The sequence below is a fragment of the Bombina bombina genome, chromosome 9 (assembly GCF_027579735.1).
Source record: "Bombina bombina isolate aBomBom1 chromosome 9, aBomBom1.pri, whole genome shotgun sequence".
NCBI lineage: Eukaryota > Metazoa > Chordata > Amphibia > Anura > Bombinatoridae > Bombina > Bombina bombina.
The window spans coordinates 148,823,908-148,849,869 of NC_069507.1; the positions used below are offsets into that span (position 1 = coordinate 148,823,908).

General features: G+C 38.4%; 1 protein-coding gene across 1 annotated transcript in view; it reads right to left on the reverse strand.

Moving 5' to 3' along the window:
• The window catches only part of LOC128640464 (gamma-aminobutyric acid receptor subunit pi-like), a 191,897-nt gene that overhangs the window by 109,601 nt on the left and 56,334 nt on the right, over positions 1 to 25,962 (reverse strand). Inside the window, exon 5 of the mRNA XM_053692943.1 lies at positions 3,886 to 3,953. Within this exon, the coding sequence (XP_053548918.1) occupies positions 3,886 to 3,953 (68 nt within the window). The remainder of the gene's footprint in view (positions 1 to 3,885; positions 3,954 to 25,962) is intronic.

Sequence of the window (25,962 nt, forward strand, 5' to 3'; positions counted from 1 at the left end):
TAAACATTAGTATAAACCATTTATCAGCTGTATTAGTTTCAATTTAAATATCAAACTTTTTTTTTTTTTGACAAAAATAAATAAATAAATAAATAAATAAATGAGTAGCACGTTAGCATGCGATATCAGAATATCACGGGCACGTTAATTTGCATACACATTACAAGTTAAAAGTAAACATGTTTGCACAAGCGCAATTGAATATAAAACACGTCAAGGTTAGCGCGACTGAAGACCTTGTATAAAGGGTTAGGGCAAAAAATATTTTGCACCAAACACAACATAAATACATTAAAATATACTGTTACACTCATATAAACACTATCTGATAAAAAATTATTCATATAAATATTAATAAAAAAAAGCTATAAGGGTTCAAAGGTAAAGGGTATATGGCCATTTTTTTGACTGCAAAGGGGTATAATATATATATATATATAACAAAGTCCAGTGATTGCACGCTCTGGATTTAACACAGCAATCTTTAATGTTTTAATGTGAACGTTTTCGGAACATTCACTCCTTCCTCAATTGTGGACACCTCCAGAATCAGATAAGTGCATGCTTACGGCTTAACATAGGAATATAGCTGCTTTCACATGCAATATGGGGGGTTAGCCTGGACTGACTCCCACTGCTCATTTGGCTTGTTTGCTGTTTTCACACAACATCTTCAGCAATAAGACGTACTATGCTTTACTAACACGCATGCAGCTTTGGCAGCACTTATCCCATTTTGCATACCTTGGACTTATGCTAAGTTTGGCTGAAAACAATACCGCTATATGTGGAAAATCATCCTGGTGTGATTTGGTTGTTTTTTTCAGCAATACACTCTTGTGAGAATTTTATCTCAATATATGCAGGCATCTCTATGTAAACTGCTGTTTCTCTATGTAACTGCTGTACTGAGGCAATTCATTATGGAAGATGTACTACTATGTTCCACTATCTATCTTTTTGCTAATAACCATTGCAACAGTTATTCTTCATACTTGTATGTAACTCACTATCTATCTTATTGCTAATAACCATTGCAATAGCTATTCTTCATACTTGTATGTAATTCTTTGTAATTGTTGCTATACTGCCATTATTATTGTTCCTGAAATCTTTACAAAGCACCTATCACTACTTAGATCCCTAAAAATTTACCTGTCCGGTAATTATCCCTTGTATTGACTTGGGTACCGTGTACAGCTTGGGTGTAGCAGTGTACTAGGTGTCTTTGGATTGTATTTTTGCCAATATTATGATTATGATGTGCACATCTTCAGGGTTTTAATTGACCACATGTACTATATTGTTTGTTCAACATACTTTACTTTGTGTTGCTAACATATACCCGAGGCCAGCGCACAACTGGCCTATTGCTATGTTTGGACAGTTAGGATTTACTTCTTTCTGTACTATTAATAAATTATTTTTTGTTCTCTGTGATTGTACTGGTCAGAGATTCATTCCATTTGTTTAATTTAGCTACACTTTTGAGCTATTTTTATAAAAAAGAGTGCTTGATTCCCTATCTATACAGGGCCTTAGGAAATTTTTGATGGTCCTTGTTCTCCTCTTGTAGTTTGTTGAAGAATATATATATATTGAAAAAATTAATAATTAATGTAAATAATTATTATAGATGTACTACAATATTACAAAAACTCCAGAGAATATACAGTATATGTATATTTTAAAGTATCTATAATAATTATTATTAATATTTAAACAATATTTCATATTTCAATAAAAGTGATAAATAGCGCACCACTTTTAATCTAGCCCAGAATGTTTATATTCTATTCTATATTATGAATACTAGAAAAAGTTGAGTACAGTGTTCATTTAAAATCTAATGGCCTCTATTTCATTCTCTTAGAACAGTTATTTGAACAGGTGTTCACAAGGTTTTCAAAATCAAAGTCACTCCAATCCAACCCATCAATGAACTTGAATTTTATATGATCTTTTAACAGGTTCTGATAACTGTTCACCTAGTTAATTCATCATTTACTTTGTTCTGAAAACCCTTACCAGCCAAATCAAAATTTGCACCTGTTTTACAGGATTATTCTTTTTTTTTTATATTTAATTTAACAGTCTTAAAAAAAATTATTTTTGCCATCGTGAAGTTTATATTGGCTTTTTTTGGGGGAGCTGTTAATCTTGTTCACATTTATTTTTAAAAAGTTTCTTAGTTTGGTTAAAATGATGAAATAACTTTTAAACTATAAAACATGTTCATATAAAATATAATTAGACATTCACAAAAAAAAGACATCCATAAAATGCATAGGGATTACTGCAAAATTTTACACAATAGAAAGAAAAGATTAATGTCCATTTACAGGCATTTTAAAGGGACACTGAACCCAAATTTTTTCTTTTGTGATTCAGATAGAGCATGCAATTTGAAGCAACTTTCTAATTTACTCCTATTATCAATTTTTCTTCATTCTCTTGGTATCTTTAGCATGAAAGTAAGTTTAGATACCAGCCCATTTTTGGTGAACAACCTGGGTTGTTCTTGCTGATTGGTGGATAAATTCACCCACCAATAAACGAGTGCTGGTGCTGTCCATGATTCTGAACCAAAAATTGACTGGCTCCTTAGCTTAGATGCCTTATTTTTCAAATAAAGATTGCAAGTGAACGAAGAAAAATTGATAATAGGAGTAAATTAGAAAGCTGCTCAAAATTGTATGCTCTATCTGAATAACGAAAGAAACATTTTGGGTTCAGTGTCCCTTTAAGTTACCATTTTTTATTACACAATTTCTCTCCAAACCATACTTTCTTTAGTATTAAGCTAATGGTTCAAATTCATTGTTTAGTTGTTTTTTGTTTTTTTTTAAGTAATTAAAGCGACATTAAACTTAAAATCATTTCATATATATAAATAAATTAATTAGGTTTAGACCCGGCTAACAAAACTAAAAGGAAGTACTAGAGCAATGATGGCGAACCTTGGCACTCCAGATGTTTCAGAACTACAATTCCCATGATGCTCAACAGGACTGCAAAGTGCCTAAGCATCATGGGAAATGTAGTTCTGAAACATCTGGAGTGCCAAAGTTCACGATTGCTGTACTAGAGTAACAGCTGTTTACTGGTTGGAAAACTTGATGAAAGTTGTTACTTTGGTTACTGGAGGAAAGCTCCCATAGCTCTACTGGTGGACAGTAGACATGTGCGATTCAGTTAGGTTCGATACGGAAATTCGGAAAATTCGGAGATTCGGATCGAACCGAATCTCCGAATTAAAATAGTGCCGAATCTACCGAATAAATCCGGATTTATTCGGATTTATTCGGTAGATTCGGATGGCCATGGATTACACTAGTATTGTACAGTATATTAGGTTATATCACTCTGCTATGGGTTACACCTAATGTACAGTACATAATACTAGTCTAATCCCACCTAACACTTACCGAAATACCGAATTTCCGAACTGAATCGAACCGAATCCAGCCAAATTTATTCGAATCCGAATGAATCCGAAACAAATCTGAACTGAATTTATTCGAATCCGAATGAATCCGAAACAAATCCGAACCGAATTGATTCAAATTTTTCCGAATTAAAATCGCTCCCAACCGAAATTCGAAAAAATCTAAATCGATCCAAACCGAACCGAATTTTTTCGCCATGCACATGTCTAGTGAACAGTGACACAGGTCCATAAGCATAAATAACAAAAATAGCTTTTTTTCAGATAGTTTCCATTTTTTTAAAACACATACAAAAAATGTAAGACATTTTAAATATTCTATTTTAGAAGAAACAAAAAAATAATAATTCATATAACTTTAAGCCATCTGTAGCTTCAACTCGTTGTATCCAGACTATGTTTAACAGACATATAATAAACTATAAGAAGATTCTTACCATGTTAATTTCAGATATTGTGTCAATGCTGGCGATATCCAGACTCATCCCCACTGTCACAGGCCCATCTACAACAAGATGTTAGTATAAATACATAAACTATAATGTATCCTTAGGATGAAAACGTTTACATCAGCTGAACACGTGCTTCCTAAAAAATAAATAAATGTATTACAATTGTCTGGCCTGATGTATCAATTATGGCTCATCCATAGGGTCACTCAGAGCAATATCTTAAAAAATATTTTACAGCTAATGTTTAATATTTTATAAATTCCAGTGCTGAGTTTTTTTAAATGTTACATTTATAATTTACCTTACATGTTTTAATTTTATTAAAGTGATTTATATATTATATAATTATCATGCCTTTTTAACATTCATAAATATAAATAAAATGCTACCCTAACAGCCCCATGTTATCATTTTTAAGTTTAAAGGGACAGTCTAGTCCAAAATAAACTTTCATGATTCAGAAAGCGCATATGATTTTAAACAATTTTCCAATTTACTTTTAACACCAATTTTGCTTGGTTCTCTTGGTATTCTTAGTTGAAAACTAAACCTACGAGGTTCATATGCTAATTTCTAAGCCCTTGAATGCCGCCTCTTCTCTCAGGGCATTTTGACAGTTTTTCACCACTAGAGGGTGTTAGTTCATGTGTTTCATATAGATAACACTGTGCTCATGCACTTGGAGTTCCAGTGACCCAGCACTGATTGGCTAAAATGGATGTTAGTCAAAAGAAATGAAATAAGGGGGCAGTTTGCAGAGGCTTAGATACAAGGTAATCACAGAGGTAAAAAGTGTATTAATATAACTGTGTTGGTTGTGCAAAACTAGGGAATGGGTAATAAAGGGATTATCTATCTTTTTAAACAATAAAAATTCTGGTGTAGACTGTCCCTTTAACTTCAATCAGTCCAGCTTATGAGACAAAAATTAAAACTGACTTCACCACAGAGTGTCTAATCACTGTCTAATTACAACGATCCCATTGATGTAGCCGGCAGTGAGCCTGTGACGCAGTGTTTGAAAAGGAGCCCCTTTTTTTTTTTTAGACGTAAGTAAACTTTGTGGGTAACATATTATGAGTTTAACATGTAACAATAAATTATAAGGCTATCATCATGTTACATAATTCTGCAATTTTTTTTATAAATGTTTACTATGCCTTGCTTTAAACGGGTTATAATGTTGCTTTTTATGTGGAGGAGCAAAAAAACTGAATGTACTGTCCCTTTGAAAATGAACAAATTACCCCATAATCCCCCATGCAACCAAATATTTTTAAATTAGTCATGTTAAAGTGTCTGCATCCTTCAAATACACTTTGATTGCTGGTGTTCCTTTAAAAGCATCAGGAGGGAATTTGGCTCTCATAATAGACAATTAGATAAATTCAGCTTAGAACTACCAGCTTAAAGGGACATGTGCTATATTACTTGAAAGTGTTGCTATTTCGGTATAAAGCTGACTAGAAAGTATCACATGAACATCTCTGTGTTAAAAAAGGAAGATATTTTACCTCAATGTTTTTCTTCTTACCAGAGTGCAATTGGAGCAGTTTCCTTCAGCTACTCATTTTACTATCAGCCAATCAGCCAATCATTATGCTCAGTATTAACTTCACACTTTGGTTTACTGTGATCTCTTGCGGGATCTTATAAACTCACAAGATTTAATAGTAAACTTCCTTAAAGGGACACTGAACCCAATTTTTTTTCTTTCATGATTCAGATAGAGCATGCAATTTTAAGCAACTTTCTAATTTACTCCTATTAATTTTTCTTCATTCTCTTGCTATCTTTATTTGAAAAATAAGGCATCTAAGCTAAGGAGCCAGCCAATTTTTGGATTCAGAACCCTGAACAGCACTTCTTTATTGATGGGTGAATTTATCCATCAATCAGTAAGGACAACCCAGGTTGTTCCCCAAAAATGGGCCGGCATCTAAACTTACATTCTTGCTTTGCAAATAAAGATACCAAGAGAATTAAGAAAATGTGATAATAGGAGTAAATTAGAAAGTTGCTTAAAATGGCATGCTCTATCTGAATCACAAAAGAAAAAAAATTGGGTTCAGTGTCCCTTTAAACTTTGGAGGGAAATAAAATGTTTGTGGGCTGGATGATCTAAGGCAGTGTTTCACAACCATGGTCCTCAAATACCCTCAACAGGCCAGGCTTTCATTATATCTGAACCAGTGCACAGGGGAAGTAATTAGCTGATCAGTAGCACCATGGTTACTAACCTGCTCTTAGTAGGTATGAGGGTCTGCACTAGACGAGATAACAAAGTATCAAACCACTCTTATAACCAGCACCTTCTATGCTGGAAAATAGGATTTGAACAATAAATAATAAAAAAGAGGGTGCAAATTAATGCTTAAGAAACAATCATTGATATATATACTGTGTGTATATATATATATATATATATATATATATATATATATATACTTGTAATCCAAACAGTTTAGATCTCTCTTTAGAGACGGTTAGCATCCTTCGTGATGTGTATGTAGCAAAGTCAGTGCGGTATTGTATGTTACCTTAGATCGTTATTAGTTGTTAACTTAATGCCGTGATAAGGACTCCCACCTTGAAAGTGGTGTTAGATGTCAGGATAGTGGTGCTTCGTAGGAGTATTTCCAGCCCCTCCGTATACACTAGCACTAGATACTATGCCTCTTGTGGGGTCTCTCCTGAGTAGAACACCAAAACGGCTGCTTCTGTTTGGCGATTTGATACACAGCTTGCCTTGAGTGGTCACGTGATCTCCAGAGTAGTTTATAGAATGCTGTATACAAGGTTAATTGCTCCGGTTACTTAAGTGCTCAGGTTACTTGTATTGTATCTCTCAGCAGCAGTAGACAAGATTTTGGCGTTCTACTACGGAGAGACCCCACAAGAGGCATAGTACCTAGTGCTAATGTATACGGAGGGGCTGGAAATACTCCTACGTAGCACCACTATGCTGACATCTAACACCACTTTCAAGGTGGGAGTCCTTATAACGGCATTAAGGTAACAACTAATATCGATCTAAGGTAAGGTATATATATAAAACGTTTCATCTACTCCCAATCCTCATATGATATGAGATATTTTGACATTGGCCAGTACATTGTTCATATGGTGATATAAGATTTTAAGTTTCAGATTGTAAATTTTTTTTGTAACACATTTATTATGTAACTATTTTTTCATTACATTCCTAACAGTGGTATCAGTAAGATTATAGGATCTTTGCTTGTGCATATGTATATTAATCCGTTGGTACTACTGTGATTTTATATCTATATATTTGCCTTCGGCATTTGTTACAAACTCACAGACGTCTGAGTTCATTTTTAGCATATAAATAAATTATTCTTTTTATTGTTCCTGTGATTTATATTCTTTCAATTATTGTATTCTAAGCATTATTTTGCGCCCTCTTTTTTATTATTTATTTTACTAACCTACTCTTACCCATCAGCCTGCTGGGGGAACTAGACGACAGCAGTTGAAAAACAATGGTCTAAGTATCTTATCTCTGGTGAGATTATCTAAGACATCTTATCAGTAGTGTAAGGTCACTCAATGAATTTTAGAAAGGCAAATTTTAGCTTGAGAGCTGTTTATCTAGCTATGCAGGGTTCTGGATGTAAAGGAGACACCCCCGAAGATTTCGCTTGATTTCTTTCATGCCGGCAAGCATTTGATCTACACATGCCACACTCCTTTAAAAGTCTGATTGGCTTCCTAAAGTCCCTTTATAATAGGATATGGCTACTGAGAAAATTGTGAGGTAGACTATCTCCCTTTTTAACATAGTGATGTTCATGTGATATTTTCTACTTAGTTTTAACAGATAGGGTGCATCACTTCCAAATGATTTAGCATATGAGTAAGATATCTTAGTTCTGCAGGCTTTTTTAATTACCTTTTTTTCTTTCTTTTTTGTGAAAAAAACATAAATAAATAAATAAAAAAGCATCCTATCCTAATAGTATTGTCAGTTTTGTTTTTTCAAGACATTTTGAGAACGAAGCACATATAATCTCTCTAATACCAATGTAACTTTTCATTTTTACACATTTTTCTTGACCAGAGTTTGCCAAGTGTGTCAAAAGCATAATCCTTAATTATACGTAGCAGCACGAAACAGTAGCACATGCAAAACTGCCAACGGTAAAGCAGCTGTGGATATCAGCTGTTCCCCAAATGACAGTAATAAAAGAAATACATTAAAAGGAAACTAAAACAAGCAGTAAAACAATGTGATATATTTCTGATCTACTGATTCTTGATTGCTCTTTTAGGGTAAAATAAAAAACTATTAACCCCAGCAAAGAAAAAGTCCTCTTAGGTTTGCTAATTATCAGTCCCCACACTTTCTTTTTTTCCCGCATGACTGAAATGCATAGCCATTTAAACAATTATGTTGTCTATAAATAAAAATAATGTTTGTCCAGTTTCAGAGAAGATTATGGGCTGTGGGGCAGGCTTGGTCATGTGAGCCTGATTTTCGTAATATAAGAAACAGCTGTCTTTTAATTTGTTCTGCTTATCCTATCCTCCACCTCTTGGATGGCAGCGGGAAAAAAAACACCCGAACACGTTTATTTGGTGTGATTGACAGGCCTTGCCAATGGTACATCCAGGCATTGAGCGTGCAGTGGCTGCTGTCTATTTGCCACAAAGGGGGCAGACAAGTTCCCAAGTCAGGAACCTTGTGTGCCCACCATTTAGTACATGGGGCTCTATAAATCTGTAAAAAAAAAACAAAAAAACAATGGCTGCAACAATACACCTGAAAATCTTCCTATTACCTGCACTGTCACTCCTCAGATCTCTGCTTAAATAAAGATTAGACAAATAGCCATTAGGTACATTTTGTGACTTCTAAGTTAGTTAAAGCATCACCTGGAGGAGGAAAAGACACATGGCTATAATATCATTTGATAATTAGAATTTGTAGTGCTGGAAAAATCTATTAGATTAAATATTTGACCATTTTAATGATTTACCACTTTACACCTACTCAAAGACATCAACAATACCACTCCAATATCACTGCCCTTTTCCTTAAACATTCCTTTTTGCATTAGCTTCATTGTACTCGATTGGTTTCTCTCCTCCTTTGTCATTGTTTCCTCTCATTCTCTTTAAACAGATGAGAGAGAAGGGGCTGTCAATCACCGAGTGCAAGCAAGATATCGGTGATTTCTCCTCAGCACCTCAGACGTGGCGTAGAGTGTAAGAAGCATATGCTAACCTGCCCCGCAAGGGCCCCGGAGCAGCTTACACTGCTAAGTACATGAAGCCCATAGTGTGATGAAATAAAAATAGTACCAAGAAAACAATGATTTTCTATGAGGCACCACCTCACAAGTTCTCTTCTAGGATGAATATTCTATTTCTAAATGGGTATATTACTCTATTTCTAACAATTATCAGTAAGTACAACAGATAAGCTTCCCATTTATGAATGAACTGCCTGATTCTTTTATTTAATGTCTCCTAATATTATTATTATTATTATTATCGGTTATTTGTAGAGCGCCAACAGATTCCGCAGTGCTAATACATCCCCTTGCTCAATCAGCATGTGTAAATGTATTTTTCTGAGAAGCTGCTGAAAAGGAGGGTATCTAGAGTCAGCCCAGCAACGCATAAACCTTGTAGTCAAGAGTACAGTGTTAATGTCATATTTAGTGATAGGTTCTGATTGCACAAGAAAAATTACCTGCTGGGCTTATAAAGTAATTTGTACCTTAATATCTTTAGTTAGCCAATAGGCTGCTCTACTCCAGTACCACCTCAGCTGAGGACAATTCCACATTAAGGGCTAGATTATGAGTGGAGCGTCATTTTAACGTGCGCCAGTAAAGGGGCAAATTACGGGTGCACGTTAAATAACCAGCCATTACAAGTGGCTGGTTAATACTTCCGCAAGCTCACGGTTTCACTTTGCGCTTAGCGCAATTAACGAGAGGTCAGACCTCTGGTTAATAAAAAAAAAATTGTGCCACAATTGCCCCCAAAATAATAAGAACAGTACTGTACAAATTTTAAAAAAAATTGTCCAGCTTCACTTTTAAAAAAAAAAAAAACTTAACAAAGCAGTTATAAGGGGTTAAAGTGAGGGGATGTGGAGTGTTAGAAAAAAACTGCACTGAAAGTGCCTTTACATTGACTTAACATTGAATCCTTTCCAGCCATTCTGGAAGCAGGGGAAACCTCTCAATTTTCAGAGATATGACAGTTTAGGATGTGCCTCTGCTGAGAAAAGCAAAAGAACTGAGATAAGGGTGCAGTCTGCAGAGTCTTAGATACAAGGAAATCACAGAGCTGACTCACACCATTTGGAATCGCTTTCCATCCACCACAGAGTTAGGTTTTTACTTTGTCTTGAGGTCACACTTGGGTTAGAGAAGTGCCATCGCCACGTTAAGACAGGGACGGAGCTTATACCGGCACTGCTAAACAAATTAGTAGTAAAGTCCTGCTCTCTGCAAAGTTATGACACTACTGCCCGCTGCAATCAGAATAATTAAAACTTACACTAAATTTATTTTATTTTAATATACTAAATACATTATCAAAAGTCCTCAACTTTTAAAAATTTTACAATGAAAGGAAGAGATTGTGTAAACATGATAAACATTCTCCATTATCGAAACATAAGAGTTGTTAGCCAGCACTGCCTGCGGTCAATATTTCTGCATCAAGCTTCATAAAATCAGGCAGTGAAATGGCTGTTACAGAGTGGAGTATCCTGAGCATTATTTTCTTATAAAATGTGTAATAGATGTAAAGCCTCAAACTCACGTTACACCACCACAAGTCCACAACTGTCTGGCACCCTCTCTCTCTCTCTCTGTCAGCTCTCTCCTGCTGCGCCTGCAACAACACAGCGGGTGACGGGTTTACTACCCATCTCTCTCTCACTGACTCACTCACAGTCCGAGACTCCGACCAGCGACGCCGATACAGGAGTCAGGACACACTCACTGACACGTGAGGACTCGGCACTTGGCAGCAGCTCCCTCCTGCTTCACGTACTTTTCCTGTCAAGACGCCAACACCAGTATCAGTCCGACGTCACTCACGTCCAAGGTAGCCCGGCACTCCTCCCTGGCAGCTCTGATAGCTGATTGGCTGTCTGGAATAGCTCCATCATAGAGGCGGTTTTGAGAACCGTCTCTATTGGAGCATAGTATGCGCCCGGCAAGACACCACTGGGTGGCGCTAGCTCAAAATGAGCTGAGAACATTATTAAGCATCCATGTTGCACAATCAATGGAGGGCAGCTGAACTGCTCACTGCCTCTTAATTGTGCAACATGGATGATCATCTGATGAATTATATGTGCACGGAGTGTGATGATGATATTGGGATCTGTGGCACCAGCAGAAAGAGGTGGGGTGTACCTAGGGAGGATGTGGTCAAAAAAGTTTAGACAGAAAAATACTCAACTTTTTTTTTCTCATTAATCATTAAAAACTTTTTTTCTGATTTGACAGGGGAGGCAGTGCTTCCCTTGCCTCCTATTACTGCACGTCACTGGATCTCGCCTGCTTTTCATGACGTCCACCAGATCATAGGAGCACCGTTCGTCTGCCACACATTATAACTGCTTGTATTAGGGTGCTGACTGCTGTGAAGGTCAGCCTACCTATTTGCACGTATCTTTTTCAGGTGCATATAATCTTGTGAATATTTTTATGCTCTTTAACTTTATTCTCACTTGATTATATGGCTACACTATGAGGCACCCTTTGTTTTTTCTTCATCTTTACATTGATGTCTATGGGGAACTGTTTACACTTTAAATATATATGTATATCTATATATGCTTATATACATATATATTTATGCGTTAATATGTGTATATACATAAATAAAAACATAAATATATATGTATATATTCATATATAGTATTTTTTTGCTGCCCAACGCTGTGCGAATTTCCCTGTGCACTGCTCTAAGTGGTTTGCTGTGTCTGTGTCAGGGTTTTACCCTGCTTTGTTTGCTATTTGCTGCTGGCTGCCATTTTACTTACCTCTCTCACTGAATCTGATGCAGAGTGTGTAACTCTGCTTACTCACCTGGGCGCCCTCTTATGGCCAAACTGGTGAGCATAATCAGATTGAGACAGTTTGCAGTCCCAGGATTATGATATCACACTTATTATTTAAAGGGCCTCTGTTCAGTATGCTTTTGCCCTTGTGTTGTCTCAGACTTGTTTGTTAGTTCCTGTGTTCCAGTTCCTGTGTATTACCTGGCTTGTCTGAAGTTCTGATTCCTGATCCCTGGCTTGTTCCTGACTCAGCTGTTTTCCTTGTTCCTGATCCCGGCTTATCTGACTACTCACTTTTGCTCCTGACTCGGCTTGTCTGACTACCAGCTCTGGCTTTGACTCCTGGCTTGTCTTTTGGCTTGTTTAATTTTTATTATTTTTTGTTATTAATAAAGGTGTGATTATTTTTGCACTTCACATCTCAGTCTGATTCCTGGTACCCTAACATTACGCAAGGGCCATGAATCCTGACAGTGCTAATAATCCACCTTTACCCACCATCATTTACAGGATGGATGAACAGGATCACAGCTTGGATCAATTTGCAAACCCTTCTGACTCGCACTGCACATTTTGGATCAGATTGTCCTACAAGTTATGGCTGCTCCTGTTTCCACTCCTGCACCTAGTTCTACCAGGAGCATGTACGGTTCTGCACCTCTACCTCAGCAATATGGAGGTGATTCTAATCAGTGCAGAGGGTTTTTGAACCAGGTGGGCATTTATTTTTAGATGTTACCTCAGGCGTTTCCCTCTGACAGAGCTAAGGTAGGATTTCTCATCTCTTTACTCTCTGACATGGCTCTTGCTTGGGCTAATCCCTTGTGGGAGACTAATAAACCAGTGATTTATAATTACCCGGAATTTGTGGCCTCCTTTCGAAGGGTATTTGATCTTCCGGCTCGCTCCTCCTCTGCTGCCAAACGACTCTTGTCCATTCAGCAAGGTACGAGATCTGTTGCTCAGAATGCCATTGAGTTCCATATGCTTGCCGCACAGGAAGGTTGGAACAATGAAGCCCTTGTTGCCGCCTTCTTTCATGGGCTCTCAGATGCGATTAAAGACAAAGTTGTTGCCAGAGATTTACCAGAGGATCTCGAGGCATTGGTGTCTTTTTTTAAATCCTAATTGACTCCAGAGAGAGGCCCTCTTTCAAGGAGCGCTTGCGTAAGTCTCCTGTTCCGTTGTCTCCTACATTTTCTTTACCACCCATGCCTCCCTCTCCTCCAATGCCTCCTGATCCACAAGTCACCAGGTACTGCTGAGCTGATGCAGTTGAGATTCACGCGTCTCTCCATGGCGAAGAGGGCCTTTAGGAGGAGGGAGGGGCTCTGCCTCTATTGTGGGTTACAAGGCCACCTTTTAAAGTCTTGTCCTACACGGCCGGGAAATAATCACACCTGAGATCCTGTCTGGGGCAGACCTTGGGTGGTTTATCCTTGTCCCCTGAACCGCATAAGGAGAAACCTTTGGTCATGGTTGTCCTTTCCTGGGTGAACTCCTCCATAGTCACCCAGGCTCTTGTTGACTCCGGTGCTGCGGGCTATTTCATTGAGAGTGCTTTTGTATCACAGCACTCCATTCATGTATTGCCTCAGTCCATTACGCTTGCTATTGAGGCCATTGATGGCAGGCCCCTTCAGCCTGCACTCTTTACTCACGAAACCGCTCCATTATCCATGGCTGTTGGGGCTCTCCATTTTAAAACCCTCCAGTTCCAGGTGATAAAATCTCTGCATTTTCCGGTTGTTCTGGGTTATCCCTGGCTCCAAAAGCACAATTCCAGTCTCGACTGGTGCAGGTCTGAAATTGTGTCATGGTCTCCTTAAAGTATTTCCACTTGTCTTCGGAAACCAGTCAAAGTCCTGTGCGCTTCTTCAGTATCTCAATTGCCAGAGGGGTACAGAGAGTTCCTAGACATTTTTGACAAGGTGCATGCCGGTGCATTGCCTCCTCACCGGTCTTACAACTCTGCCATAGACCTGCAACCCAGAGCCATTCCTCCTCAGGGCCGGGTTTACCCTCTGTCTGTTGCAGAGAATTGTGCTATGGAGGAGTATGTTTCTGATGCTCTGTCACGGAGGATCATCCGCAAATTCTGCTCTCCTGCAGGGGCTGGCTTCTTCTTTGTGAAAAAGGGTGGCGAGTTAAGACCATGCATCGATTATAGGGGTTTTAATTGTCTTACCATTAAGAATGCTTACCCTATTTCATTTATTGCGGAACTCTTTGACAGCCTCAAGGGAGCTACGGTCTTTTCTAAACTTGATTTGAGAGAAGCGTACAATCTCGTTAGTATCAAGGAGGGCCACGAATGGAAAACAGCATTTAACACCAGGAGAGGGCATTATGAAAATCTTTTAATCCCCTTTGGCCTATGTAATGCTCCTGCTGTTTTCCAGGAATGTATTAATGATGTATTACAAGGTATGTTGCAACAGTGTTTTGTGGTGTTCTTAGACGACATCCTCATACACTCACCCACACTTGGGGCTCATCGTTCTGATGTCACACGGGTACTTCAGAGACTACGTGAGAACAGCCTGTTTTTTAAACTTGAGAAATGTGAGTTCCATCAGACTCAAGTAACCTTCATAGGTTATGCAATCTCTGTTGCAGGGTTCTCCAAGGATTCTGACAAGTTGTCTGCAGTTCTGCAGTGGCCTTGCCCAGTTGGTCTTTGGTCTAGTTAATGTTTTTTGGGCTTCGACAATTACTATAGAAAGTTTATTAAAAACTTTCCTTCCTTGGTCAAATCTATCACAGACATGACCCGTAAAGAAAATGATCCACTCCATTGGTCACCTACTGCCATTAAGGCCTTTGAGAGTCTTAAGACTGCCTTTGCTGTCGCTCCAGTTCTGGTCATCCTAACTCTGTTCTGCCTTTCGTTCTTGAGGTTGATGCATCTGAGACTGGAGTAGGTACCCTCTTGTCTCAATGTCCTATGCCTGATGGTTCCTTGCATCCGTGCGGTTTCTTCTCTAAGAAATTGTCTCCAGCGGAGTGCAATTATGAAATTGGTGACAGGGAATTACTAGCCATAATTTTGGTGCTCAAGGAATGGAGGCATCTTCTTGAGGGTACTAACATACCAGTGCTCATTTTTACTGACCACAAGAATTTAACTTATCTATCCGAGGCAAAACGTTTGTTCCCCCGACAGGTCAGATGGGCACTATTTTTGTCTTGGTTTAATTATGTGGTCTCCTACCTGCCTGGTAGTAAGAATGTTAGAGCAGATGTCCTCTCTCAACAATTTTCGCCTCTGTCCAAGAAGGAGTCTGTACCCACTCCAGTTATACCTCCTGACCATATTTTGGCCACCATACGTACTATTTTGACTTCTACCTTGGTGGAGGAGATCCTGGCTCCACAAAGCAATGCACCTCCTGAGAAACCTAGTGGTAAGTGATTTGTACCTGAGAAACTAAACTATTGCACACTTACCCCTATCCTAAAGCCGCAGGTCTACCGGGCAAGAACCAAATGATTTTGTCTGTCACTCGACAATTCTGGTGACCAGGTCTTCGTTCTGATGTTGCTGCGTATGTTTCCTCCTGCTCAGTCTGTGCACAGAACAAGACTCCTCAACGTCTTCCTGTGGGTCTTCTCCAACCAATTGCTAATGGTGAGGGTCCTTGGACACATCTTTCCATGTACTTCATTGTTGAGCTCCCTGGTTTCAATGGCAATACTGTTATCCTAATGGTGTAGATAAATATAAGTAGAAAAGGCTGGACTTAATAACAACTAAGCCTCACTATAAGCTATTCTCTTCCTGGATAGGGATGATCAGATAAAATATATGTTTTTTTTAGTGGGGCGCTAAGAATAGCACTAGTGTTAAAGTAATTTTTTTAAATTCAATATGACATCAAATAGCGTGAGAAAAAGTAGAAGGTGGTCTTATGTTGACTAATCAAAAACAATTTATTATGAAATGTTATATAGGGGAACAAATTCCATCTGCAACAAATATATAAAAATGTCCAATTTTGGATCAATTAAATGTAGTTTTAAAGAACATGCATATACACATAAAATCAGATCACATAAATATGGTGTTGCAACACAGAAAAAATATATTTTTCTTGATTACAGCTGTAATTGTAAAAATAGAAAAAAATCCTTTAAATCTTAAAAACATTGTCTATTGTTGACAATGCCCTATTAGAGTATCAATATGCAAAATGCCTAACAGCCTATGTCCATCCAGGTATAAATATATGCCTTAATTTGTTGCTGCCTGTGGAGTGGAAATAATCTTAATATTCAGTGACACAGACTCTTCGCTAGCTAGTTTTATAGATGTTTCCAATGTGTCTTATTTAATTTTCCTTGGCGGACTTTACTTGTATGCTGTTAGCTTATTTTAAAAGTATCGCAGGCAGTACATTGTTATAGATCAATATTTCAAAAGTGCTTTTAGTTAAGTTATTTTCAAGTTTTTTAGTGATCTCAATGAGCGTCTTAGTACTCGGAGGTTAGTGTAAAGCAAGACAACCGCTGTGCAGGTTGTTTTACAGGCCTCCGTGATTCCTATATTCCCAGCGTCTTGTGCAGTTACTGGATCGGATGTGTCTCCCGCTGCATCAAGTGGATATTCGCTGGTCTGTAGATGAAGAGGTGTCAGACCTGCCGTGCAGGTTATCTTACTTTTATCTTACCAGTTGCCTGGGTTCTGAAACCTCACCGGGTTTGTTTGCTGGTTGTGTGGCATCTGTGGATGAAAAAATGTAAGGTCTGCCATGCAGATTATCTTACCTGCTGCCTGGATTCCGGAAACTTCCTCGGGTTTGCACGCTAATTGTGCGGCATCTTGAGGTAACGTCACTGTGTGACGATTGAAGATAGTGGTTCAACTTGCTCAAGTTTCTCAGTGTTAGTTAAGTGAAAACTAAATCCAAGTGTAATTTGGATTGAAGTACACTAACAGTTCAAATATTTATTATTACGGAAAAGCTGTTCCAGCTACAATGGATTTTTCCTGCTCTGAGGCGGCGGACAGACATCGCCAAAAATCAACCCGATCCAATACGATCGGGTTGATTAACACCCCCTGCTGGCGGCCTGCAGGGGGCGGCGTTGCACCAGCAGTATGCTGTCGGCATTTATCGATGTGCGACGGACATGGTTCGCTATAGCGGATCATGTCCATCCACACAATGATAAATGGACCCCACTGAGTGGAACAACAATATCACGCTTGCAAAAGCGCAATATTGTGCTCCACTCGTAATCTAGGCTTAAATATCTCTTCTAATTTTTAATTAGTATTATTTTCTTGAATATTAAGCACATAGAATTCTACATTTTGGTGTTTTGGGAACTGATGTTAAATTTGGAACAATAAAGATTCTGTTTGTATATTTCTCGAATGAGTCCAGTTTTTTTTTTTTACAATGCCTTTAGAGAAAATGACACAGAAATGTAATCATTCTGCATACTAAAAGTCTTAAATGTTTTACTTAAATAGCTTAACGCTCCGCAGTTTTAATGGTCAAATGCCATGTTTTTCAAGAGTCACTGTTAATGTTGCTAATAAGGCATTTTTCACTTCAGTTGAATACTGAATATATTGCAATAAAGGGAAGATTTCTAACTTAAACTCCAATGAACACATTTTGTTTAGTATATATTTAATTGCCACATTTACTGCATTATATTGTGATTCTGCTGTGCAGTGGAGTGGAGATCCCCCAAATTAAAGTGAATAAAAAATGTTCTAGTATTGTACTTCCCTAGATTATATTTATTTATTTTGTAATTTTGCCCCATAATAATGAACCTTCATATCTGAAATTAATTTTGCAATGAATAATGCAGTTTTATTTTGTCAAATTAGCATTTTTTTATGTTTTTTTTTTCCACTGATTTCCCTGTTCCCCAAAGCAAAAGAACCCTTAATAACCAATCACAAACTAATATGCAGATATAACATGAACTCTTTGTACATGTGCTGTTAAAGGGGCTATCTAGTCAAAATTAAAATTTCATGATTCAGATAGGGCATGCCATTTTAAACAATATTCCAATTCAATTTTACCATCAAATTTGCTTTGTTCTCTTTGTATTGTATTCTTAGTTGAAAACTAAACCTAGGTAGGTTCATATGCTAATTTCTAAGCCCTTGAAGGTCACGTCTTTTTTTAATGCATTTGATCGGTTTTAACAGCTAAAGGGCATTAGTTCGTGTGTGCCTTATAGATAACATTGTGCTCACGGCCATGGAGTTACTTTTGAGAGGGCACCGATTGGCTAAAATGCAAGACTGTCAAAAGAACTTAACCCTTTGAGTGCTAACGACGGCTCTGAGCCGTCACAAATTGTCCCAGTCAGGTGCTGACGACAGCTCAGAGCCGTCGCTTGCACTCACCCACCTTGAGGGCAATCTGGGGGCTCCCACCTACTCCCACCCCGGCGATCTGGCCTGAATAGTGAGAGGCATCACTGGGGCTTCACGGTTTGCGTGATGACGTCACTGCACAACTTTATTTAAAATTAACAATGGACAATAAAGGGAAATGGTGCATGCTGCTTAGAAGCCTGCTACAGACCCCCAAGACCCACCATTGGAAAGGTAATCGCCTAACCTTTCTAAGTGTACAAGTCATGGGGATCTGGGAAAAAATTAAAAAAGTACAAAATAAATATATTTAAAAAAAGTAAAAAAAAAAAGCTCAAATCTAAGCTTAGCACCCAAAGTCACTTATGAGAGGGCATTGATTGGCTAAAATGCAAGTCTGTCTAAAGAACTGAAATAAGGGGGCAGTCTGCAAAGGCTTAGATACAAGGTAATCACAGAGGTAAAAAGAATATTAATTTAACCGTGTTGGTTATGCAAAACTGGGGAATGGGTAATAACAGGATTATCTATTTTATTAAACAATAAGTATTCTCTAGTAGACTATTCCTTTAAGGAAATAGACTGAGGTAGTCCTGCCTTCTTATCTTCCCTTAAGGTGGTTTAGTGCTGATTCAGCTTAGTTACTTAGTACTAATTTATTTAACAAGTATTTAAACACACAGGCATATATTCCTTTCTAATCTCCATCTAATAGCTAGATATCAATATTTATGTATATATACAATAATATTAACACCTAAATGACCTTGTAAGATCACTGCTATTGCAAGAAACAGGCAAACAGAGGTTATAAAGTATATTAATATACCAATGGTGGTTATGCAAAGCTGGAGAATGCATAGAAAGGCATCATCTATCTTTTTGAACAATAAAAAAAATTCAAGTAGACTGTCCCTTAAAGGGGTACTAAACCCAAATTGTTTCTTTAATGATTTAGATAGAACATGCAATTTTAAGCAGCTTTCTAATTTACGCCTACTATCAATTTTTCTTTGTTCTCTTGCTATCTTTATTTAAAAAGCAGGAATTTAAAGCTTAGGAGCCGGCCTATTTTAGGTTCAGCACCCTAGATAGTGCTTGCTTATTGGTGGCTACATTTAGCAAACCAATAAGCAAGCATAACCCAGGTTCTCAACCAAAAATGGTCCGACTCTTAAGCTTTACATTCCTACTTTTTAATCAAAGATAGCAAGAGAACAAAGAAAAATTTAAAATAGGAGTAAATTAGAACATTGCTTAAAATTGCATGCTCTATCTGCATAATTAAAATAAAAAAATGGGTTTAGTGTCCCTTTAATGAGTACAGAGAATGTGAGGGAGGAGGGTAAACAAAACCTCACAGATAGATAAGATAATAGTATTAACCCAATCCTCCCTGGGAGAAAGTGGAACAAGTACAGTTTTCAGATGTATTTTATAGCAAAAGGAATCAAAATAAATAATGTATATTGCAATAATGTTTTATTTTTATTAACCCCTTCAAGCTGTTAGGATGTTCTATGCCAACCTAACAACTATGGGTTTTAACGCTGTTAGGACGGCATTGAACCTCCTACCTTATATGGTATACTGCAGCCTCCTCCTTTTAGGTAATAAAAAATCGGACTGGACTAGGGGGCGTGTCTAGCAGCGTAGGAAGTCCCTATGATCCTATCCTGGCTTTGAAATCATGTGATCACATTGACGATTGTGTGATTTCATTTTTCCAGCAAGTGTTTGCATCAGAACTTTGATCTGATCTAAGCACTTGCACCCCGGCATGAAGGGGTTAAAGGGACAGTAAATTTAAAAAATAATGTTATATAATTCTGCACATAGTGCAGAATTAAATAACATTATCTTAGTGGTATCCTTCAAAATCAAAAGCTTTGATGGGTTTTTGCTATCAAAGTTGCACTTACCTGGTCTCTTCTCCAGGCTCTTCTGATCAGGTCTTTATTTTCAAAAGCGCTTTGCGGGCGCGCTGTCTAATAACAGAATACTGAATGTAGCTCGCTCCCCCTCTGGTCTAGTAGTGGGAATGAACTACATTCAGTTTAATGGCGCGATTGGGCGCGCTGTGATTAAACAGCATGCATGCAAAGCGCTTTTGAAAATGAAGACCTGATAAGAAGAGCCTGGAGAGGAGATAAGGTAAGTGCAAATTTGATAGCAAAAATCTCTCAAAGCTTTTGATTTTGGAAAGTTGCAGCTGATGTTAGAAAATTCTGCACTATGTGCAGAATTATATAACATTATTTTTTAAATTTACTGTCACTTTAATTAAATATTTTATGTGTTGGAAAATGCAGAGTTTATTGGTCCTTTAAAAAGTGAAATCAAAATTAAACGTTCATTATTCAGATAGACCTTCCTTGAGAAGCTTTTACAATTAATGTTCTTATGACTGCACAAGCTGTGTGTAAATTATTCCAGTGAGAATAAAAAAAATTTTCTTTTTTTTATCATCACATTTGGCATAAATCTGACTGCCAAATAGTGGCATGAAATATTACAAAATGGGCCTAGATCAATCTCTTGGGTTGTCTACTTCAAAAATATATAAAGCTTTTAAAGGTCAATTTTGAGAATTCAGACAGTTATGCCATACCAAATGGGCACTGGACCATTTGTCATAATGTGTCTAAAAACCTTTTCTTTCCTAAGATATGGTGAGTCCACGGCTTGAGTAATTACTTTTGGGAATATTACTCCTGGCCAGCAGGAGGAGGCAAAGAGCACCACAGTTAAACTGCTAAATATCACTCTCTTACCCACAACCCCCAGTCATTCTCTTTGCCCTCGGTGCATGGAGGAGGTGAAGTTTAGGTGTCTGAAGAAAAATTTTGATTTAATCTACAAGCAAGTTTTAGGGTATAGCCGTATTCCACGTCATTCCTTGCAGTCGGGTAGTGGTGGCTTTAAAGCAGTTAGGAACTTGTAAAGAGGTATTTACTAAGTTTTCCTAACAATTGCTGCCCTAGTTTAGAAAGCCAGAGTTGGCTACTCTGTTCTTTCTTTTTCAAAGGACTCTGTGAAGAACTGTGTGTTATCATACCTTGTAACTGTCTACATGCCGGACAGCGGAGCAGGTAAGTGCTTTTACTTCCAGTTGGGGAAACCATACACTTAACAAATTAAAAGACACTGCTTTTTTATTGGGACATAGATAATCCTGTTGTATAGGTTACACTGGGGAATGAAGCAGGCACTGTAGCATGTGTGAGACTAATATTTAAACTCTTTTTAAAAGAAAGGGTAAAATGTTTTTATTAGGCATTATTTTCTGACATATTTACTTGATAAAACAATAAAAGTTTTAACAATAAAAGTTTAAACTGAAAGTAAGGCTACATTTTCTATTTCAGCAGCTTATTAATTTCCCCTTTGCTTTAAAATAAAACGATGCAACAATTTAAACTGGTTTGAAAAAATGGTTATTTCTGGTACTCAGTGTACCAGGAAGCAATGCTTAGTGCCTCTCTGTGTTGCATCAGTAATTTAAGCTCAGCGATTGCAGTCACATGATCGGCTTTACTTTATAATGTTTCTGAGGAAAAAATTGTTTTTCTCCATTTCTGGGTGATCTGGTCTTTATTGGTAGCAGTAAGGCACCTCAGTAATTGAGGTAAGGGGTTGCCTGAGGGGTATTTTAGAAGTTTATTTGATGTTTATTTAATGTTTTTTATCACATAATTTTAGCTGGGGATCAATCCTAATTTGGGATAAAATTTAAAGTGAATTTTTTCCTTGGCTTATTTTAATTAAATATTAAAATCTTTTAAACTTATTTGTACAAGTTTATTTACTACCCAGGTATCTTCAGTGGTATCTGCGGCATTAGCTGCCATTCCCAGATTACAGGGAAAATGCAAGAGGAAATCTAGAAATTCAGAAAGTAAGGTGCCTGTCCTCAGTTCTGCTTCCCAAGTTGCCCTTTCTCATAAGTCTGATGAGGAAGATACCTTGGGACTTTCTGAGGGTGAAATCTCAGATTCGGACAGTATAATTCCTTCTTTTGAGACTGAGGTGCTATCCTTTAGATTTAAGCTTGAACACCTTTGTGTATTGTTAAAGGAGGTTTTCGCTACTGTCTTTGCCACTCCTAAGAAATCTAGTAAACTTAATAGTTTCTTTGATGAACCTTCAACTTCTGTGGTTTTTCCTGTGCCAGACCATGCTAGGGAGATTATCTCACAGGAATGAGAGAAACCAGGGGTGTCTTTTTCCCCGTCTCCCATTTTTAAGAAAACGTTTCCTGTGGAGGACTCCATTAAAGACCCTTGGTATACTGTACCCAAAGTTGAAGGGGCCATTTCCACTCTGGCTAAAAGAACCACTATTCCTATTGAGGATAGCTGCTCTTTTAAGGATCCAATGGACAAGAAGCTGGAGGCTTATTTGAAAAATATTTATGTTCATCAAGGTCTCCAATGGCAACCTGCTGTGTGTATTACTACTGTGAATAGTGCTGCATCTTATTGGTTCGACACCTTGTCTGATTCTCTTCAAGTAGAGACTTCCATGGATGAAATTCAAGATAGGATTAAAGCTCTTAAGTTGACCAATTCCTTTATTGCAGATGCCATTTTACAAGTTGTTAGACTAGGAGCTAAAGCTTTCACTTTCCACTGTCCTAGCCCGCAGGGCGTTATGGTTTAAATCCTGGTCTGTGGACATTTCCTCTAGCTTCTGGCAGTTCCTTACAAGGGCAAAACCTTGTTTGGCAGAAATTATCTCTGATATTACGGGTGGAAAAGGGTATTTTCTACCTCAAGATAATAAGAATAGTCCCAAAGGATGTCAGAGTCATTTTCGTTTCTTTCGTAACTTCAGAGGAAAGTCTTCCCCTTCTTCTTCCAACCAGGAACAATTCAAGTCTTCATGGAAACCCAATCAGTCTTGGAACAAGGGGAAACAATCAAAGAAACCCGCAGCTGATTCCAAATCAGCATGAAGGGTTTGCCCCCGATCCGGGATCGGATTAGGTGGGGGGCAGACTTTCTCAGTAATCTCAAGCCTGGATATGAGATGTCCCAGATCCCTGGAATGTGGACATAGTATCCCATGGTTACAAATTGTAATTCAAGACTTTTCCTCCAGAGGCAGATTCCTTCTCTTAAGATTATCTGAAGACTAGTGATGTCGCGGTGCGTTACACAGGGAGTTTGGTCTGTCACTGTGAAGCGGGCGTAACCCTTACACTACCTGATCGATACAACATCATACCTGATGTTTTAAAGCACGTTATTCCAAACAATTTAGGAATGTTAGGTGATTTATGCCCTTTATGGATTAAAACCAGACTCTGCATCAATTATGTAATTTTCCGTGGAAGTTTTGCCATGGATCCCCCTCCGGCATGCCACAGTCCAGGTGTTAGTCCCCTTGAAACAACTTTTCCATCACTATTGTGGCCAAAAAGAGTCCCTGTTGGTTTTAAAGTTCGCCTGCCTATTGAAGTCAATGGCGGTTCGCCTGGTTCGCCGGTTCGCGAACAGTCACGGAAGTTCGAGTCTGCCGTTCGTGAACCGAAATTTTTAGGTTCGCGACATCACTACTGAAGACCAGATAAAGAGAGAGGCGTTTTTGAAATGTATACAACATCTTTCCTCCCTGGGAGTGATAGTTCTAGTTCCAGTGCAGGAACAGGGTCTCGGTTTCTACTCCAACCTATTTGTGGTTCCCAAAAAAGAAAGAACTTTCCATCCAATTCTAGACTTGAAGTGTCTAAACAAGTTTCTCAAAGTTCCATTCTTCAAGATGGAGACTATACACTCCATTCTTCCTTTAGTACAAGAGGGTCATGACAACCATAGACCTAGAGGATGCGTATCTTCATGTTCCTATTCACAGGGACCATCACAGATTCCTGAGATTTGCCTTTCTGGACAAACATTTTTAGTTTGTGGCCCTTCTATTTGGTCTAGCCACAGCTCCCAGAATTTTTCAAAGGTTCTAGGGGCTCTTTTGGCAGTGATCCGTTCTTGTGGAATTGCTGTGACACCCTACCTGGACAACATTTTGGTCCAGGCGCCATCTTTTCAACTATCAAAATCTCACAGAGATATTGTTTTCTTTTCTTAGTTCCCATGGATGGAATGTGAGTGGAAAAAAGCTCCCATTCCCCTGCTACAAGAGTATACAAGACCATAATAGATTTTCTATTGATGAAGATTTTTCTGACAGAGGTCAGGAAAAACAGTCATTTCTTCTTGCCTCTCTCTTCAGGCTTCTGCTCATACTTCAGTGGCTCAATGTATGGTGGTAATCGGTCTGATGGTGGCTTCCATGGACATAATTTCTTTTGAGTTCTCCAGTTGTGCATGCTCAGACAATGGAATGGCAACCATGCGGATCTATCTCAGAGAATAAAGTTAGATCAGTCGTCAACAGATTCTCTCCCGTGGTGGATTTCTCAGGAACATCTGTCTCAGGGCACATGCTTTTGGAGACCTTCCTGGGTGATCATAACCATGGACGCCAGCCTGCTGGTCTGGGGAGCAGTCTGGAACTCATTAAAAGTTTAGGGCCTTTGGACTTGGGAGGAGTCTGCTCTTCACATCAACATCTTGGAGTTGAGGATGATTTACAATGCTCTATTGGCTTGGCCTCAGTCGTTCTCAGACCAGTTTATCAGGTTTCAGACAGACAGCATAACCTCTTTGGCTTACATCAATCACCAGGGAGGAATTTGGAGTTCCTTAGCCATGAAGGAGGTTACTAGGTTTCTTCAGTGGGCAGAGACCCACAATTGCTGTTCATCTGCCTTTCACATTCCAGGAGTAGACAACTGGGAAGCAGATTTTCTGAGCAGACAGACTTTTCATCCCGGGGAGTGGGAACTCCATCCATATGTGTTTTTCAGCTTAGTCCCCAAATGGGGGGTGCCGGAGTTAGATCTGATGGCGTCCCGTCAGTATGCCAAGCTTCTAAGGTGCGGTTCAAGGTCAAGAGATCCACAGGCCATTCTGATAAATGCTCTGACGGTTCCTTGGGTTTTCAGTTTGTCATACCATATCATTGCTCATATCGAACAAGAGAGGGCGTTGGTGATTCTAATAGCCCCTGGTTAGCCTCGCAGGATCTGGTTTGCAGACCTAGTAGAGATGTCATCTCTCCACCTTGGAGACTACCTCTGAGGAAGGACCTCCTAAATCAGGGTCCCTTCCTTCATCCAAATCTTGTTTCTCTGAAGCTGACTGCATGGTGATTGAACGCTTAATTCTGTCTAAGCGTGGTTTTTCTGAGTCGGTTATTGAGACCATGATTCAGGCTCTTTATTGATGTGAATCCAAGGGCTACTCTTGGAGTAGAATTAGAATTCCTAGAATGTTATCTTTTCTTCAGGAAGCCCTGGAGAAGGGATTGTCAGTCAGTACCCTGAAGGGTCAGATTTCTGCTTTATCAGTTTTAGTAAATAAATGTTTGGCGGATGTGCCAGATGTGCAATAATTTTGTCAGGCCTTGGTCAAAATCAGGCCTGTCTTTAAGTCTGTTGCTCCTCCTTGGAGCCTTAACCTTGTTCTTAAAGTTTTACAGCTGGCTCCGTTTGAGCCATTGCATTCCATAGACATTAAGTTGTTATCTTGGAAGGTTTTGTTTCTTGTTGCTATCTCTTCTGGTCTGCAGTGTGATTCCCCTTATCTTATTT